At 43.8% G+C, this 17,025-nt stretch overlaps 1 protein-coding gene across 8 annotated transcripts in view; it reads right to left on the bottom strand.

Annotated features, from left to right (window-relative positions):
- The window catches only part of HDX (highly divergent homeobox), a 49,216-nt gene extending 32,612 nt beyond the window's left edge, over positions 1-16,604 (bottom strand). The window contains exons 1-4 of one of the 8 annotated variants that reach the window (XM_055818076.1): positions 14,426-16,604; positions 10,808-10,953; positions 5,929-6,075; positions 264-1,388 (exon numbers count right to left, since the gene is read on the bottom strand). In XM_055818076.1, coding sequence (XP_055674051.1) covers positions 264-1,388; positions 5,929-6,075 — 1,272 coding nt within the window. In that variant the 5' untranslated portion in view covers positions 10,808-10,953; positions 14,426-16,604. Of the gene's footprint in view, positions 1-263; positions 1,389-5,928; positions 6,076-10,807; positions 10,954-13,212; positions 13,907-14,425 lie in introns of those variants that run through there. The other 7 variants (XM_055818077.1, XM_055818073.1, XM_055818072.1 and 4 more) reach the window with 7 other exon arrangements.
- Between the last annotated feature and the right edge of the window lie 421 nt (positions 16,605-17,025).

Here is a 17,025-nt window from a genome sequence, read left to right as displayed (position 1 = left end):
GAGTTTACTTATTGAATCTATGAAGCCCACACTGACCTTCAATATACAGCTACCCTCCGCCCCGCAGGTAAGGGTGCTACCACACTGCAGTGCTGCCTGCACTTCTGTTTAAGCAGAAATTATCTCTACTGCAACACGTAAACCGAGCACAGCCTGCAGAGAGGTGAACCTGTCGCTTACTAGCTACCAAGGGCCAAAGAAAAGAGTACTTCTCTACAACCTTGTCTTCACGGTTAGAAGACAGAGACAAAGTGACGGATTACCTGGTAATTATTTTGGTTTTGTGACAGCCTCAGTTGACTTGAAGATGTAAAATGAGGAGAAAAGGTACTTCTTGATGGATTAGCACTGTTATATAATGTACTGGATGTTGTATGTAATGAGGTCCGCGCAGGCACGTGGTAGTCTCTGTTATGATACAGAATATTGTCAGGCACGTCCCTGGCGTTCACTACCTGTGAACTACAGCTCACATTTCTTCCTGGCCCAGACAAGGCTGCACTTTGGTTCTCTACTCGAACAGAACTGCTGCTTTCACAGTATCTTGAATAGCTTTGTATTTGTGCTCCCATGGATGCTAGTTCTTCTTCTCTAGCGTATTCGTCATCCACGTCACCGGTTTCCATCGCGATGGACAGACAGCTGCCTTCCACCGAGCAATGCTTCTGCACCGCGCTTCCTCCCACAATTCTTTGAGGTTGATCTGTAACCGCCAAAGAAAACACTTCGCGGATTTCCAGGTTTTGCGTGCTACAAGAAGGGTCCCTGGAATTAGCCCTTTGTCCAGGGGGCACGTGCGATGTGAGAGCTGCATGTTCTGGTTTCTGTAACCTTTGACATCCCACCGGTTCAGCTTTGCAGGGTCTGTGGCATATCATCGGCTTCTGAGGTAACACCAACTCTGCGGTCTGGACTGACGAACCACCATAGCTTTTTTTGGTGTGACTATATATGGAGTTTGCAGAATTCAGTACACTTGTTTGCCTAGACAAAATAATAGTCTTTTCCCCTACTAATAGGGAAGCATTTTTACAATGTGGTACTTGTCGTCCTATAGGGATATGCTGCTGCTGAAACTCTGTATCACTTTTTCCTGGTAGTCGTGGAATAGAGGTTTTATGTATTTCTGCCATCGAAGCATTTGTCTGTTTGGTGGATCCTTGCCTACTGGATGAACTCGCAGGACTGTATATACCAGTAACTATTACATCGTTATTAGAAGAGGTCCAAGAAGACTGCTGACTTTGGGATCGAGCAATATTTACCACATTTCTAACTGCTGCTTCTGGAGGTACTGAGGGAGTAGTAGGGACAGTCCCTGGGGGAGTGCCTCCAGATTCTACAGTACTCTTGCTGCTCATCTTCCTTCGTTTATTGCCAACCCACGTCTGCAAACAAACAACAACGACAACAAACACAAAACAAAGCGTTAAATAAGCAGAAAAATTAGGCAGTTCCATTTTTGAGCAATCTGATGAAACATTAAGTGTTCGAGTTGAGACCTAAGTTTACAAGTACATAAAACACTTACTGATTGAACAATACAGGGTGGAAATCCATGCCTCTCATGCTTGGGATTCGTACACTAACACACAGGAGAACCTCAGTCTTAACTCCAAAGCCCCGGTTTCTCAAAAACCCTGAGGCTGTATTGTGCCTCCTGTCCTAAAATTACCCTAAGATTTATTCTATTGACACTGCTGTGACTAATGCCCCTGAATTTGAGTTTTTAATATTTAGCAACTTGGGATGCACCTATGTAGCTAAACTTTTTTATCCAAAACTGAGAGATACAACCTTCAAACTACCTTGAACAGAAACTGCCAATTCTTGAATTCAGATCAGAGGAAGAAAACGAACTTTTTCTGAAGACAACTACAAAACAATTTTGTGAAGTATTTAGGCCTATAGACTAATTCCTCCTCTGCCAGCTGCACAGACCAAGATCTGATGTCAAAACTTGCTTTTGGAAGACACAGACAAGATAAAGACTCCCGAGATTAGATACCAACAAAAGTTCGCTATTATGGACATTTCCAAAAGTGACAATGACAGTATATGGTTTTGTGTAAAAGACAGTAAAGGAAAAAATACTTGAAAAATGCAGGTACTGTGGCAGTTGGGCACAGGTGAAAATGTACGGCTGTTTCAAACACACAGGAAAGTCTGTCCTGCAAGTTACATATTAAAATATAGCTAAGAGAACCGAAGGGGAAACATTAACTTCAGCGTTTGAAAACAAAAGAGTTAATCTGGTGGAAGCATCAGCTCTAACACTGGAAGCCTAAGCACCACCTAACTATTCCTGGCAATTTCAGGACCAGAGAGACAAGACTTGCTCAGTTCTTTTGTATGAATTGTACTGAATGTGAGGGCATACGCGAGCAGGTATCAAGTGCTAAAGAACAAAACCCAAGCTTTTGCATCTGCTTATGCTGGTTATGAAAAGGATCAGATATGCATACAGAGGTACAGTGAAACAGTCTTCTGCACCGTTCTGGATATCATCTGCTGTACACCTAAAACCAAACCAAAGCAAAATCTCAACATTCAGCAGCCCAAACCAGTTGATTTAATCAATAAACTCCCTCACCCCATAACAAGCAAACTGCTCTGAGTACCTATCTTGGGTTTCCATCTCATCACATGAAAGGAGGAAATCTTTCTTCACATACCGATACCTGCTAAGGAAGTAAACAGATTTTTCTACAGGAAAACATACATAACTGACATACAGAAGTATGTTGAAGTCTCCATTCCACTCATTTTTGTTGGCAAATTTTATAAAATGCCTAATTTGAGGCATGATTTGTTGCATGCAGTAAAATCTCAGTTACTACTGATAAAATTTCTCTTCTCAAAGGCAAGTTTAAAACCACAAATTACAGCCACAGATCTCAAGTTACTTTCAGTTATTGCTTAAAACATATTTAGAAGATCAATTTTTACTTTTTTTTTGTAGTTTCTCCTCATTCAGTAAACCTTCAAGATAGAATTTATAGTTAAATAGACACTGCAAATTTTGGGCCAGGAAAAACAATTTCATCCCCAGCTTTTCCAGCTGTGTAGAAATAGAATCTGAAGTTTTTTCCTCACAGTTTTGCTGAAAAGTAATGCATTCAAAGAAATGCAAATAACGTACTAGCACTACTATTCACTTGGGATTAAAGTACAGTTTCATGAGATAGCACAAGTCAGATCTGCCGCTGCTGAGAGTCCCATTCTCCTGACCACGTCACAGCTTCTTACTTCTTACTCCCACTATTTATCCAAAAGCACCCACCTGAAGTGAGTGCAACTTCCCCAGAAGGCACAAAACTGAATTGGGGAAAAAAAAAAAAAAAAAAAGAAAAGAAAAGAAAAGAAAAGGTGTTGGTAAGATTAGCAAATTTAAGTGGGTTACTCTTAAACTGAATAAATATGAGAGATGATCCGCACAAGAAAGACAGGAGAGAAAGAACTGCACAGCTGGGAGATGGGAAAGAGTACAAAATCTCCCACTTTTAGCACTGAGAAGAATTATGTAAAACTATACCCTGAGCCCGAAAGGGAAGCTCCACATTCTTGTGAGCTTGATGGTCACGTTATTAATTTAGGATGTGGCAGAGAACTCGCTGAGTACAAAATATCCTAAGAAAAGCGACACACATCTTTGTTTCAACCAAGTTCCCCAACTAGTAAGTTTTGGGAGCAGAGTCTCTAACACTGAAAGCATTACTGAACTTCCTAAATATTATTTAGGAGGAAGAGAAGCTTCTAGAAGAGATTATACAGCAAAAGTCCAGCTGTTAAGAAAACTACCTGGACTTAAAGAGACTCTGATTTTACATTCCCAGTTTGAGTCCGGCAGAGCTGGAACTTCAGACTGTCCCACAAACCAGAAACACACCACAGAGGGCCTGTCAGTGGTACCTGGCCACTAGAAGGTCCATCCTAAATCTGCAAATAAAGTGTCCTCAGGAAAACTTTCAAGACATGTAAAAGAATAATGAAGCAGTAACTCTGTAACTCTTCCGATACCTGCTGTTGTACTACGGGGAGAACCCCACACCACCTCCCCGACTGTTGCTCCCAGCACTCACTGGTACTTCAAAAATCAGACTTGGAGAACTTTGGCACTTCATCAAGTCACGTTACTCACATTTCACGTAAAGACAAAAAGCAACTAGCAGAAGTATGCCAATATTCATGAACGAAAGCAGGCCATTCAAACCTGACGTAGCTAGAAGAGGTCTCTTAAATCTGAAGAGGGCCAGGGTTTTTCTCCAGGAGTACCACACTTCCTAATCTTGAAAGGCAGAACATATTTTTATGTATTGCAGTAATAACATCTGTAGAGTTGTACATCAAATCATAAATAGGACTTTTCTTTTTTCCAACCCAGCTCAAGATTGGAAAGACTGGATGTAGTTCTATGGGACAAGGCTATAGAAATCCTGATTCATGGAAAAAACGTATTCATAGAGTTGGAATTTGAATTACAACAGTTACATTTACAGAATTCATGTTCCTATTACAGTCGTCTTTGCAAGTGCCAGCTGCAACCTCAGTATCATTTTGGTGGACATTGTACAAAGTACTAATCTCTGTCCAAGAGTTTTATAGGGAAAAAAAAAAAAAAAGAAAAGAAAAAAGGTGAGGGAAGACTGGGAGGGGTGGGTTGTAAAGAAGAGAAAGGTAAGAGCATGCGAAAATATGACAAATGCAGGACAAATGCTGGGTCTGTTTCCATTGCACTTCACAAGTAGGAAGAAAGTTAACTACTGCAAATATGAGCTTCGTAAGGGGAAAAAAACTAAGGGGAGAAGGCCATGATACGTTATTGCAGTAAGGGGAACAGAGAGGGAAAGGGAAATAAGAAGATGGAGAGTGAATGAGGACTGGAAGTAGAGGAGAGACTGGCTGCCTCCTCTAGGTCCTTCAATCAGAACAAAAATAGAAAAGCAGGCCTCAACTGCATCATCAGCATCCAGATTCCTGTTACAACTATTTGTCTATTCAGGGAGTCTGAATTTCTGGCTTGACTTTCAGAACTTCCCACTGCCTGGAGCTGAGAAAGCAAATCTCAGTATTTACAGCGTATTTTGAGGGAGGGGAATCCAGGTATGAATTAGGGAGGAGGGGTTGTCACTGTTAATATACCACTGGTACATCATTTAAAAATGCACCAGGCTCTTCTTACTTCTTCCTCTTTGGCGTCCAGTGTTCCAGCAACTCCTAGTAGCTCCACTACCGTTATTTTTTCAGCTAATGCTTCATGATTTCTATTTCTGCTCTGAGACAACAGCCATTTTGTTGTCTAGTGTTTCACAAAGGGATTATTATTTCCCTTCCCATGGAATTCACAGACTTTGGAAGAGCTCCTGTTGGCACTAGTGACATTCTTCTTTTGTAAGAAAAGAATGTACTTACTGTAAATAAACCGTGAGGGACCACAATATTTATGATTGTGACATGGAATACAAGTGTGACAGAGCGTGTCAAAAGAAAAACTTCCACAGTTATTCCTCCAAATACATTAGGTTATAGAAATTTGTTTAACTTAAAAATAGTTTCCTAGTAACATGACCTTTCTTTGATACAATACATGGCACAAGGTTTCTATAGGGCAAACTAATATGCAATTTAATAAATAAGTGAAATGAAAACCAAACCAAAACACCATTAACAAAAGACAAACAAACAGAACAAAGATCACTCCTTGTGCAATCGAGTCCCTGCTAAATACAGCAATCACGTGAAGACATTTCAGTGAAAACAGACTATAAACAGGGTCACTGGATAAAAATGAACATGTCACACACGCATACTGAAGTCCAATTTAAGACAAGTATGAAGTTAGAGACTCCAGTCCTCTACAGATATTTTATGTAAAGACACGAACGTGTATAACTTTAACATACAAATTTGGAAGGCCTCAGTACTTACCCTGACTACACTGAAGTCCAGTTTAGTTTCTTGTGCACACTGTAATATGAGCTGAAAGCAATTTTTACTTTGATTTGTCATTCCATTTTCATAATAACGCTGTAATATCCTTTGTTGTTCTACAGTAAATACAGAACGCAGATTCATCTAAAAATAAAAGAAGATACTCTGAAAGTTGGAATAAAAACTGTAATATTTGCAGAATGCACAGGCTCTCATTTATGCTTGCTGTGATAACACTGAGAGTTGTCATGTTTTCTTTCCAGATTCCTTTACCAACACTTTTACTTACTTTCCAAAAAAATCTATTACAGTCAGCAATACTGATTCCTCTGTGAAAAGCTAAGTTGAACAGGTGAACTACATGTGTGGAACAACACTAACAGCCTTTCATAAATAAATAAATATTACATTGTGTTGCTAAGTCCAAGAGCCTCTAGTTTCAAAGAAAAAGTTTCTCCCTTGTAAAAATAAATAAACAAAGGCATTAGGCAAAACAGAGTAACACCAGCAGCTCCAACAATATTGGCAGGTCTGTTTCCACTTCCCTACCGAAAAAAAGAGAGAAAATCTGAGATAAAATAAAGGTGACTGTTTGGCAGGAGTAAAGTTTCCACTGTCTCCAGCTTCAGCAAACCCTACACTCCGTTATGGTCATGCTACTCCTGCTGTGTCAGCACCAGCGCTCCCAGCTGCAAAGTCACAAGGATTGAGGACCAGAACTGAAGACCAACTCGGGGTGGGGGGAAAAGACCCAAAGAGAAGGACTTTAGGTGGTTCTGGTCCAGCCCACTGCAATGCTGATGGTCTAATATCAACACCGAGGAGGGACCACCCAAATCACAGCCTGCCTTTAGAAAGGCTCAAGCCACTGTGAAACTGTACCCCGAGGCTATAAACCCAGCATTTTAAGAACACTTAAGGGTTGTTTTACAGGGGCATAAGCCAATGCTTGCTACAAGGCTTCAGGACACGTTCCTGCCCCTTGGCTCTGTCTGCAGCCAGGCGCACTCAACCAGCATGAAGACCCCCATGCTCCTCCCAGGCTTACAGCAAGTCTTTGGGTCTTGTTTTCAGCCTCAGCAGTGGCTCCCCTGCCACAAAAGAGCTGCCCTGTGCAGGGACAGGGCAGACACTGTGGTCTAGGCCACTGGGCATACTGGGGAGCAGTGCTCCCCCAGCCAGCCTGCCCTCTGGCCCACGCGCGCTGAGCATCCCCCCTGGGCAGACCCTAACTGCATCCCTGCCCCGGCCGTGCCCCAGCCAGGCTCAGCACTGGGTACACTGGGCCACGGCAGGCTCAGGGTGGCCAGGGACAAGGCAGCTCCATCAGCAGCAGTTTAGTGAACACATTAAAGCAGACACAGCTCTGTTATGCACACAAATTTGTGCCCTAGTTTGGAAAAGGCAAACCGCTGAATATTACCAAGTGCAGAACAGACTCCCTAAATGCAAAACAGAGTTTTATGCTCTTATTATACAGTCTATACAGGCAAAGAATATAATCCTCTGGTTATATGTAAGAAAAGAAGAGCCCCATCACCAGAGGGCTTCAGAACAGGGCCATTTGGAGGGTGTTTTGCCCCAAACAGGAGGCCACCAGCTGAGACACCACAAGCACTGGCCAGGAACAACCTGCATCTGACTTAGCACTCAGAAAGCAAAACAGTCAAGTTATTTTTAATACTTTCAGTACATATATCAAAATAATGCAGAACAAACTGGACAATAAGAAACGGTATGTCATCTTGTAGGAAATTAAAGGGGATGAGAGAACCCTTTGTAACTACCAAACTTTTAGTTACAAGTTTTGGAAATTTGGGGTGGAAAGGAGGAGAGTAGCAATATACTTAACCTTTGCCTAAGAACTGCTTCCAATTTAGAGCAAATAAAATTATTAAGGGCTCAAAAGCATGAGTAAACACCCAACTCTTTCACATTATTAATCAAGATGACTATACCCTGTAATGGTAATGGATAGAGTTTGACAGGCCTCGATAAAGAAAGAGATTAATATCTAGAATTTGGAGTAAAATGCTTGTAGGCCAGAGCTTTGACTTCAGTTTACTTTCCTCTATACATCAACAAACAATAGGAAAATCACTACCTACCTATTTCTAAAAATTACCATTTCCTTTTCAATAATACTTAAAACAGAAGATGATTTTTCAATCACATTTTTACCTCTGTTCCCAACTGTTATTTACCCTCCTGATGTAACGCATTATTAAATGCAGCACTACCAGCCACCTTACAAGTCAGGCTTTGCCAGAGTTACGCCTACCCCAGAACGTGTGTTCAGTCACAGTCAGAGCTGGGCAAAGGAGGCTCTTGCTCTGAATACTCTGCTGTTTTAAAGAAATTTATAATAAGCAACAAACGAGACAATTATTAGCCCATTAACCAATCAAAAGAGTTCATAAAAATCTACTTCATAAAAAGTTAAGAACTGTCTTCAGATCTCCCACGTAGATTTGCAAAATGCAGCCACCAACTGATCTGTTACTTTTACAGAATACAGAAGAGTTGATTTTGTGGTTCTTTTTCCTCCTGTGCAATTGGCAGGACCCAGCTTACACTTCTGTGTCTACTATTCTTTCAGTACCAGTGGTCCCGTTTTATTTAGTTGAGATCAGTTACCACAAATGACCTCATCAGAAACAGTTATGAGCCTCCTATCCTTCCAGATCCAGATGGTCCGTCATCCAATAGCTCCAGCATTTATATCCACAGGCTCATCAAAAAGAAGCATGCTCTGCAAATAGTTCATTAACTGTGATGAAGACTCCTCCAACTGCAAGACGAATTTTTAGAATCAAACCTGATGACCTGCAAGACGTGTGTCAGGTCCTTGACACATTTTTTAATTATGTGGATTTCTGTATCCAAAGTCACTTCTGTGTTAAAATACTTTCATTGTCGTATTTGACATCTGTAGTTTAGATAAGGCCAGGGTGGAGTGTTTTGATGAAATCTCTTGATCTTCAGATGAAGCTGTATATGCATTGCATGACAGACTTCACCTAGCTAAGCTCAAGAGAGGTCATGGTCTGGTTTAATAAAAAACTCATTTTTGTAATTTATTTTAATCACTTGTAAACTACACCTGCCAACCAAAATACTGCTAAGATTCCTTAGTAACTTCTGCCTTGAATCCAGTCAAGTACAGCTCAGAGGATCTGTGCAGGGGGCCATCAGAAACTGATTTAAATAAACAGGTTGCAGGACCCTACAAACATAGGGTTATGGGAGCTGAGACATAACTTGAGTTTACATCCCAACATCTAAACGTTCAGGTAATGAGGTGAGACTTTATTAATACTTTTGTTTTAAATATACTGAATGCTAAGTCAATAGACAGTTCTGTACCATTTCCCACTGCCCCACCTATCCACACAAATATTTATAAAAACTACAGAAGTGGCATTAAAATATTCTTGAAATATCATCAGCTATCCTGCTGTGTAAATCATTCTTATTTATTCTGCTCTGCCAATTACTTTTTGGTTGGGTTTATTGGTTTTTGTTTGGGTTTTTTTGTTCGTTTCTTTTTTAAATCCCTGCCTTTACCAGAGGCAACAGCAATTTACGGGTAAATTGCAGAATAAACCAGAGTGCACACGCAGTGTTCAGCAGGGCCACGCAGGCAGCTACACCTGCCCAACAGAAAACCTGGCTCAAATTCTACTAAAATACTAAACTCAATGAAAACTAAGCAAACCACTGGATCCACAAGTCCACTACAACAAACCATTCTATTACATCCCAATAATACTTTGAACTATGCTACAGTTGCTTGGCTATTAACAAGCAGATGTTAAGTTCCAGACAGCAATAGTAAGTGATAGGTAACCTCAACATATAGCACTAATGCCTAGAATAAAACCCTGATAAACCCAGGGTGGGTTTTGCTATTTGGGTTGCAGATGTAGCAGAACCTCCAGAGATATGTGCGCTGGTCACAGCTGGGCAGCAAATACGACTTCACATGAAAATCTTAGATTACACAGAACAAGAGAAAGGAAATAAGAATCACAGTTTATTTGCTTTTTTAACTGCCTACAGAATAATTTCTAACTAGGTATAGAAGATCACAAGATTACTATTAGTGTAAGAAATTGCAGTAAGAACCTCCAAGCACACAATCTCAGTATCGTAGGCCAAAACAATAACTAGCATACTGATTTCACACTAGTGTGTAGGACGTTTGGCAATATTCCTTCTCTTGCAGGTTAAAAGCTCACAGACAGGATGCCATCCGTAAAGTCCAGACGGAGATCAGTTTGCTATCCGCAGTTCTCAAGTGCTTATTTAGAATACGTAAAACAGTAGCCTGTGTTGAATAAACCAGTAACTGAATGTTTGGAAGCTCCATTAGAAAGCCACAAAGTCCAAAGCCATCACGTCAATCCATGAAGCGCTGCCTCTGTGTATCTGATCTTCACAGGCAACAAGTTTTGCTCACTTTCTGTACCTGTCAGACCTAGCAATTTATCTACATTAAGTGCACTGAGCATTCAAGCACCTACAAGAACATAATGTTGCTGTCTCTGAGACAAATTAACACAGGGTATATTCATCAGAGGATGACACCAATTCTTTTTCTTTAGACATACTACCTGTCTAGCATCAGTTTTCATAGTTACGCAGAACGAGATATTAATTCTTATATTTTCTTTAATATGGGAAACAACTTACAAAGTCCTGACATGACTAAGCATTAAGGTAGCCACGTCAGTATCAAGGGAATCAGCAGGTCATACACATTCATAATGGACTCTGTATCATTCAAACCAATCTCAGTAACTTCAAAGCAAATAAACTCCTTTTCCCAGTCTGTGTACTTATGAAGCACTCCAGTTTCTTCAGGATTTCTCACCTTTGTCTTGAACCTCAGACTCCAAGTTAGAAATCCACATGGATTTTTATGATAACTTCATTTTGATCTTGACTTGCCAAGCTTAGAAAACATGCATTTGAGCTTTTGGGAAGCCAGGTGTCCAGCTGGTTAGCAACACATTGGCACTGAAAAGAGAGTTTGTTACAGAAAAGAACTCTGTGAAATGCAATAAAATTCAGGCAAAGCATTATGCAAATTATGCAATATTCCATGAATGTCAGTTATACTTTCACTTCAATAAAAGACGGAGGTGGCAAAATAGTATTTTTAAGGATTCAACATATGCCTTATCTGTTAATAAAATAAGGCAGCCTTGGCCAAGTATGTTGGTACCTATGTGACAGCACAGAAAATAATCCATGACAAATGAAAAAGCAAGTTTCCTCTAAGAACTTCCTTCACCCCTGCTACGTGTCCTAGGCCAACTAGCATCATTCAGCTTTCCACTTTGATGGTCTCCTACTCCTCAACGTTCTGTAAACCCATCAATATAAAGATGTTCTTCATTCCCTTTCTAAACTGAACACTAATTAAAAAAAATAATAATCACAGCAGCAGAAGCATCCCTTTGCTGTATGCAGTGGTTCAGGAGACGTAAATGTAGTCCAAGTGCTAAGTCAGGCACTGTGGAGACATGAGATCCAGGGGCTGGTGAGTGATAAGAACGAGGACAGGAACTCCACGGCCTTCAGTTTCTCCAAGACTGCTGAGTACAGGCCTCATGAAGGACAATGCTCCTAACAGACTGCGACCTGTCATACTGGCTCCTCTTCAGATGACATTAAGGTTATTCTTACAGCTGAACACCTTTAGACTTCTTTAGCTGCTTGAACAACTTTTTTCACCATATACACCTTCCCTCCCCTTCCGTGGCAAGAATGAGCCCAAGCGGTGAGGTGAGAACACAAAAGAACTAATGCCGAGTTTGTTTCTGAAGTAGTAGTGCATTTGCTTCATGAAAAACATACTTAATGTAACAATTATCCCATACAGTTTGCTGCAAACGCCTAGCCCTTCCACCCTTGTTAATTTATTCAGCATCCAAAATTAAGAATCTCACCAGGGAGACCTGATGAAGCCCTGAGATGTATTTTTAGAAACTAATGAAAACAACTTGGTGTCCAGGAGTACCACAAAAGAAATAACAATAAGAAAATGGGAATAATTCTCTATCAATGATCCCCTGGTTATGGGAAAAAAAAAATTAAAATTCAAGAGCTACTTAGCTGTTCTGCAATGACTGCTTGAAAGATCTGGAGGCAAAAAAAAAACCCACAAAAAAAACCCACAACAAAAAAAAGGCAAAAAAAAAAGCAGCAGTGTAAGGAAAAAAATTTTATGTGGTCTAAAGTCTGCCTACAATGTATAGCATTACAGTCTTAGTGTCAAAATCTCTAAATATTAAGATTACTGAGCCAAGTAAACTTACTTACAAGGCAAATCTTCGTAGAATACTACATTAATACTATTTAATTTGGAAAATTAAAAAACTTAATGATACTCCTCTCATTTCAACCAGTAACAGAAACTAATCTTGGATGTGAAATTATAATAAATAAAAAAGATAATTTGCTCAGAATACAAGCCACCACAAAGTAACCAAATGTAAAAATCTTTATGGTATAAAACATGTACAAGTGTCAGGGATTAACACATAGCGATAAAAGGAAACAAGCAGTTTCTGAGAGGGTTTGGGGGATTTTTTAACCTCAGCGCCAAAGCAGAATTTGTTTGGAAAAAAAGTCACCTTATAAAAACCTCTAAGCCTATTACTGTTTTAGTCTGTCCATCCATAAGAGGTACAACAAGAAAATCAGCATGCTCCTCAGCGGACTTTTTTTCTTTCCCTTCGCAGGTCTCCAGTGGTACAAAATAACAAGGCTCAGTGCCAATATAAATTTGAGACAGAACTGCAACTATAATAAGAAAGCTATTATATACACAAATAAAATAAGACTGCAGTAGCAGGAGCTTTAGAAACCTGCACTGTACCAGCAATCACTTAATTCACTTTCCATGCCTGCAAAAAAACATTTTTTTTTTTGCACATCCCAAATGGAAAGAAAACAACCAACTTACACATCCTGTGTGGAGATACTGGACATGCATCTAGCAACTATGTTTAATAACTGAATGTGTAGGTTACCACCTCTTTCCTACACAGGCCAAACTAGCTGCAGCTACAGAGTGTAAGTGTGGTAGATTATGTGTACAGTCAGGTAAGTGTAATATACAGCCTGCCTTGTAAAACTACTTTTAAAAATCCATGACTTGCAGCACAACTGCTTCCCTCTCCACCAAGTACAGCGTTTGTAATATTATATTACAGCTCTACCAATAAAATTCAGCCCTTTATTAGAGTCAAATTAGACAGCCCTCGGTACCTTAATAACATAATAACCGACGACCACAACTCTGCAGGTTTATGCACCACATCCATTTTATTCATGCAAGTTAGACTTCTGACTTCAACTGGATTAGCCACGTTTTATATTAAGCACGTACACAAGCGTTTGTTAAGACCCGTATCAGATAAAAGGAAAAGAATACTAAACCGTAGTTTTACTCTAAAGAAGCGAGGTACTTCACGCCTCCAGTTCAGAGGACGGAGAATCACTTTTGGCTGCGGTACACAGGGCCTTACGCACAGTACCAGCGGCCCCAGGCTAACCGAATGCAGGGGCACAGGGCTGGGGATCGCTCCTTACTCCCAGGTGGGGCTAAGCCCAGGTGCAACAGCCGCTCCCAGCGTGTCCCAGTGTCCACCCCTCCGCAAGGCGCGCCCCGCGCTTCTTCCTCCTCCTCAGCGCCCCCGAGTACCCGAGGGCTAACGCCGGGCACCGAGGGGCCACTACGACCGCCACCGTGTCTGGCACCAAAAGCGGCCCAAGCGGCCGCCTGAGAGGGGGCGTCCTCACGGGACGCAAGGTCTGCGCTGCGGTGACAGACCCCTATCGCTGCAGCCCCGCTCGCGCCGGGCGCCCCGGTGAGGGCCCCGCAGGCCGCCCCGCACGGAGCGGCGGTAAGCGATAACCTGCCACCGCGGCCCTCCCAGCCACCCCCCCAGCCTCCGCCTGCCCCAGCCCGGCCTCCGGGCGCTGCCCCCGCCCTGACGCGAGGGGCCACCAGGGGCCACCCGGGGCCACAGGACCCCGGGGCGCCGGGCACAGCGAACGGAGGAGGAGCCGCCGGGCGCCCGGGGCGCTCCGCGCACGCGCCAGCCCCGCAGCTCGCCGCGCAGGCGCAGTGCGGCGCAGGCGGCTCCCGGCGCGCGGCCCCGCGGGAGTGGGGTGACGGACACACGCGCGTGCGCAGTCGCGCGGCGGCGGCGGCGGGTGCCCCGCGCCTCTGCGGGCCGGCGGGGGAGGCGCAGTGCGCATGCGCGCCCGAGCTGCCTCTGCGAGCGCGAGCCCGCGCGGCCGCCCTCCCCCACCGCCAGGCCGCCGGCCCAGGGGCATCATCATCATCATCATCATCATCATCTTCCTCCTCCTCCTCCCCGCCCGCCCGCCGCGCCCCTCCCGGGCGGGCACCCGGCTGCCCCCCCGGGACTCGCTCGCGCCCGCCCCCCGCCCCCGCGCGGCGCGCCGGGCTTACCGTGCTGCGCGGGGCTGGTGCGGGGGGCCCGGGGCTCCGGATTCAGCCGGTTTCGGCTGGGTCGGTCCCGGCGTCACACAATGAAATCAGCGCCTCCGATCATTAATTCTCATCATGATCGTGACGTCAGCGCAGACAGCGGCCAATGGGAGCGTAAGATCAGCGCCGGCCGGGACAGTGCTCGCCCCCGCCCCTCGCCCGGGGGGGCGCGCGGTGCAGCTCCGCCGGGCCGGGGGCCGCCGCGGGGAGCGGCCACCACCGGGGCCCCGGGCCGCCTCACCGGGCCCCGGGCCGCCTCACGGGGCTCCGGGCCGCTCCCCCGGGCCCCGGGCCGCCCCAGCGCCGGGGGCAGCGCCGCACAGGCGGCGGGCCGGGGCCGGCAGTGCCGCGCCGCCCCGCAGCCCCTCAGCGCACAGCCGCCTGGCCCCCGGCGCCACCCGGCCCGGGCAGCGCTGCCCCGCCGCGGGCCCTCCTGCGGGGCTCGGCCGCCCGGAGGCCCTGGCCCCGGCCCTGGGTGCCTGGGCCCCGGCTGGGTCCCCGCTGCGGGCAGGTGGCGGTGGGCGCCGTGGAAGGGCCTACGTGTTAGGGCGGCACCGGCGTTTTCAGAGAGAAAGAAATAGCGGATAGCCAGCTAAATAAAGCTCGCCGTGTTTTACAGCCTTGTTGTGCCACTCTGGGCGGACAGGTACTTGTGCCTGGTAAAATCTGAAAAGCTCGACCAAGGATCAGGATTGCAATTTCACGAACACGATGGCAGTCAAGGAATAAAACTTTTAATTGCTTAGGGTGAAGACCTTTGGTCTGGGAAGAAAGGGAGTGGCCATATCTTCAGGTTGGCAGCTCAGGGCCGCAGCCCTCATGGAGGCCGGGCATCCCAGCTGGGTGATGGTGGGAGCTGGCAGTGGTACAGACACCACGACAGAAACCAGGCACGCTCATAACCCTGTGTCACTGCGGGGGCCGCGGTAAGGCCGGGCGCTTTGATGCCAGCCCTCCGCCGGGCTCGGGTTCCCATCTAAAAGGCAGCCAGGTGGTCAATGACCAAGTGGGAAGTCTGATACCAGTCATCCATACTGATGGATTATGTGGTGGAAAACGTGTAAAGTCGTTATTTATTGCGCAGCTGTACAGACTTACAAAGTCTGAATCAGATTTGAGGCCTTGTTTTAATTATAAAGCCTCTAGGTATGCCATGTTCCTATGCAGAATAGTTTACTCTGCAAGTCACAGTGTTAAAATATTAAAACAGGCAATTATTTTGTGCAATTACTATCATTAGAGCTCTTGGTAAACATTTTTGCGGGACTGAAATAAAAGAATTGCTACCAGTTATTTGGAGGCAGGGAGGAGAAAAGCGGTCAATGTGTTTATTTTAAAATTACAGCAAGTTATTGACATTGTTTAAAAATTTTAACGCTTCACATAATACTTCTGACATATTTAACACTGTTTCTGGCCTCCTAATTTTGTCTGTGGTTTTCGGTGCAGCAGCAAGATGTGCTGAATGTTTGGTCATCCACAAATAAAACATGTCCTTCTATAGCATCCTTTCATAGTTGAATAGTAGTTCATGGTCCGTCCACGTTGTAATTACATTTCCTTCACCACTCCTGAAAGTCAATCAATTAATAAAGCTTAATCTGAGCTAAAGATCTGAGATTACTTGAATTGTTTCAGTAAAGTGAAGCCTTTACGTCAGCTTTCCTGCTTTATAAAGCAGAAGACGGATCAAGCCAGCTTTCCTGTGGTAATGTACATCTCTCCTGGTGTAGCCGATGTGGAGAGCTTCTCCAAGAATTTAGGATAATATAGCAGATATATTGCTCGAGCCACCGCAGAAAACCAGCATGAGGAAGCAGCTGAGGATAGGGGGAGGGGGTTATCCCTTTGGGTAGCAGCCCCCAGTTGTGTTGGATTAGATGCAGTAGTAAACACCCTGAATTTAATAACAGGATCTTACGGATATCCATATGTTTTAAACCCTAAATCTTGTATTATGCTGCTTCTTCCCCTAGATACATTCCCTTCCTCTGTGTGCCATCAACACGCACCTTGTAAAAATTAAATAGAGCAACCATAAAAACCCTACACCACTTTAATAGAAAATATTGTTTTGGAATTTGCTATGGAATGCTTCTAGAGAAATTTGGTACATTTTCTTCTCACATTATCTGGGGCTTGGGAAACAAAAATTGTAAGACTGTCTCCCTAAAATCCTTTGGAAAAGTTACAGTGGTGTTGATAAAATACAGCTTATTAAACTCTTCTAAAATGCTGAATAACAGAAAGTAATATTTGAAGGGCTCTTATCTGAGTAACAATGGGCTCACTGGTACTTTTTCTAGAGTTGATATCAAAAAGTCATAGAATCATTTTTAAATGACCAGCTGTGTATTTAAGTCATCAAAGAAACAAGTATGCAGACTTGCGACTAAACAGAAAGATTTATAGATCACAATAAGAGAAATTTGCCTTGGTATAAAAGGTAAGACTAAGAGCTTAAGCAGAAAAATCTATATCCAGCAAGAAGAATATGACAATTAAAAAAGAGGTAAAGGATGTGTGAAAAAATGTATTTGTGGTGCAGGGTACAAGAGGTG

This window comes from Falco peregrinus, chromosome 13 (genome assembly GCF_023634155.1).
Source record: "Falco peregrinus isolate bFalPer1 chromosome 13, bFalPer1.pri, whole genome shotgun sequence".
NCBI lineage: Eukaryota > Metazoa > Chordata > Aves > Falconiformes > Falconidae > Falco > Falco peregrinus.
This window is presented reverse-complemented; position numbering and strand designations above follow the sequence as displayed.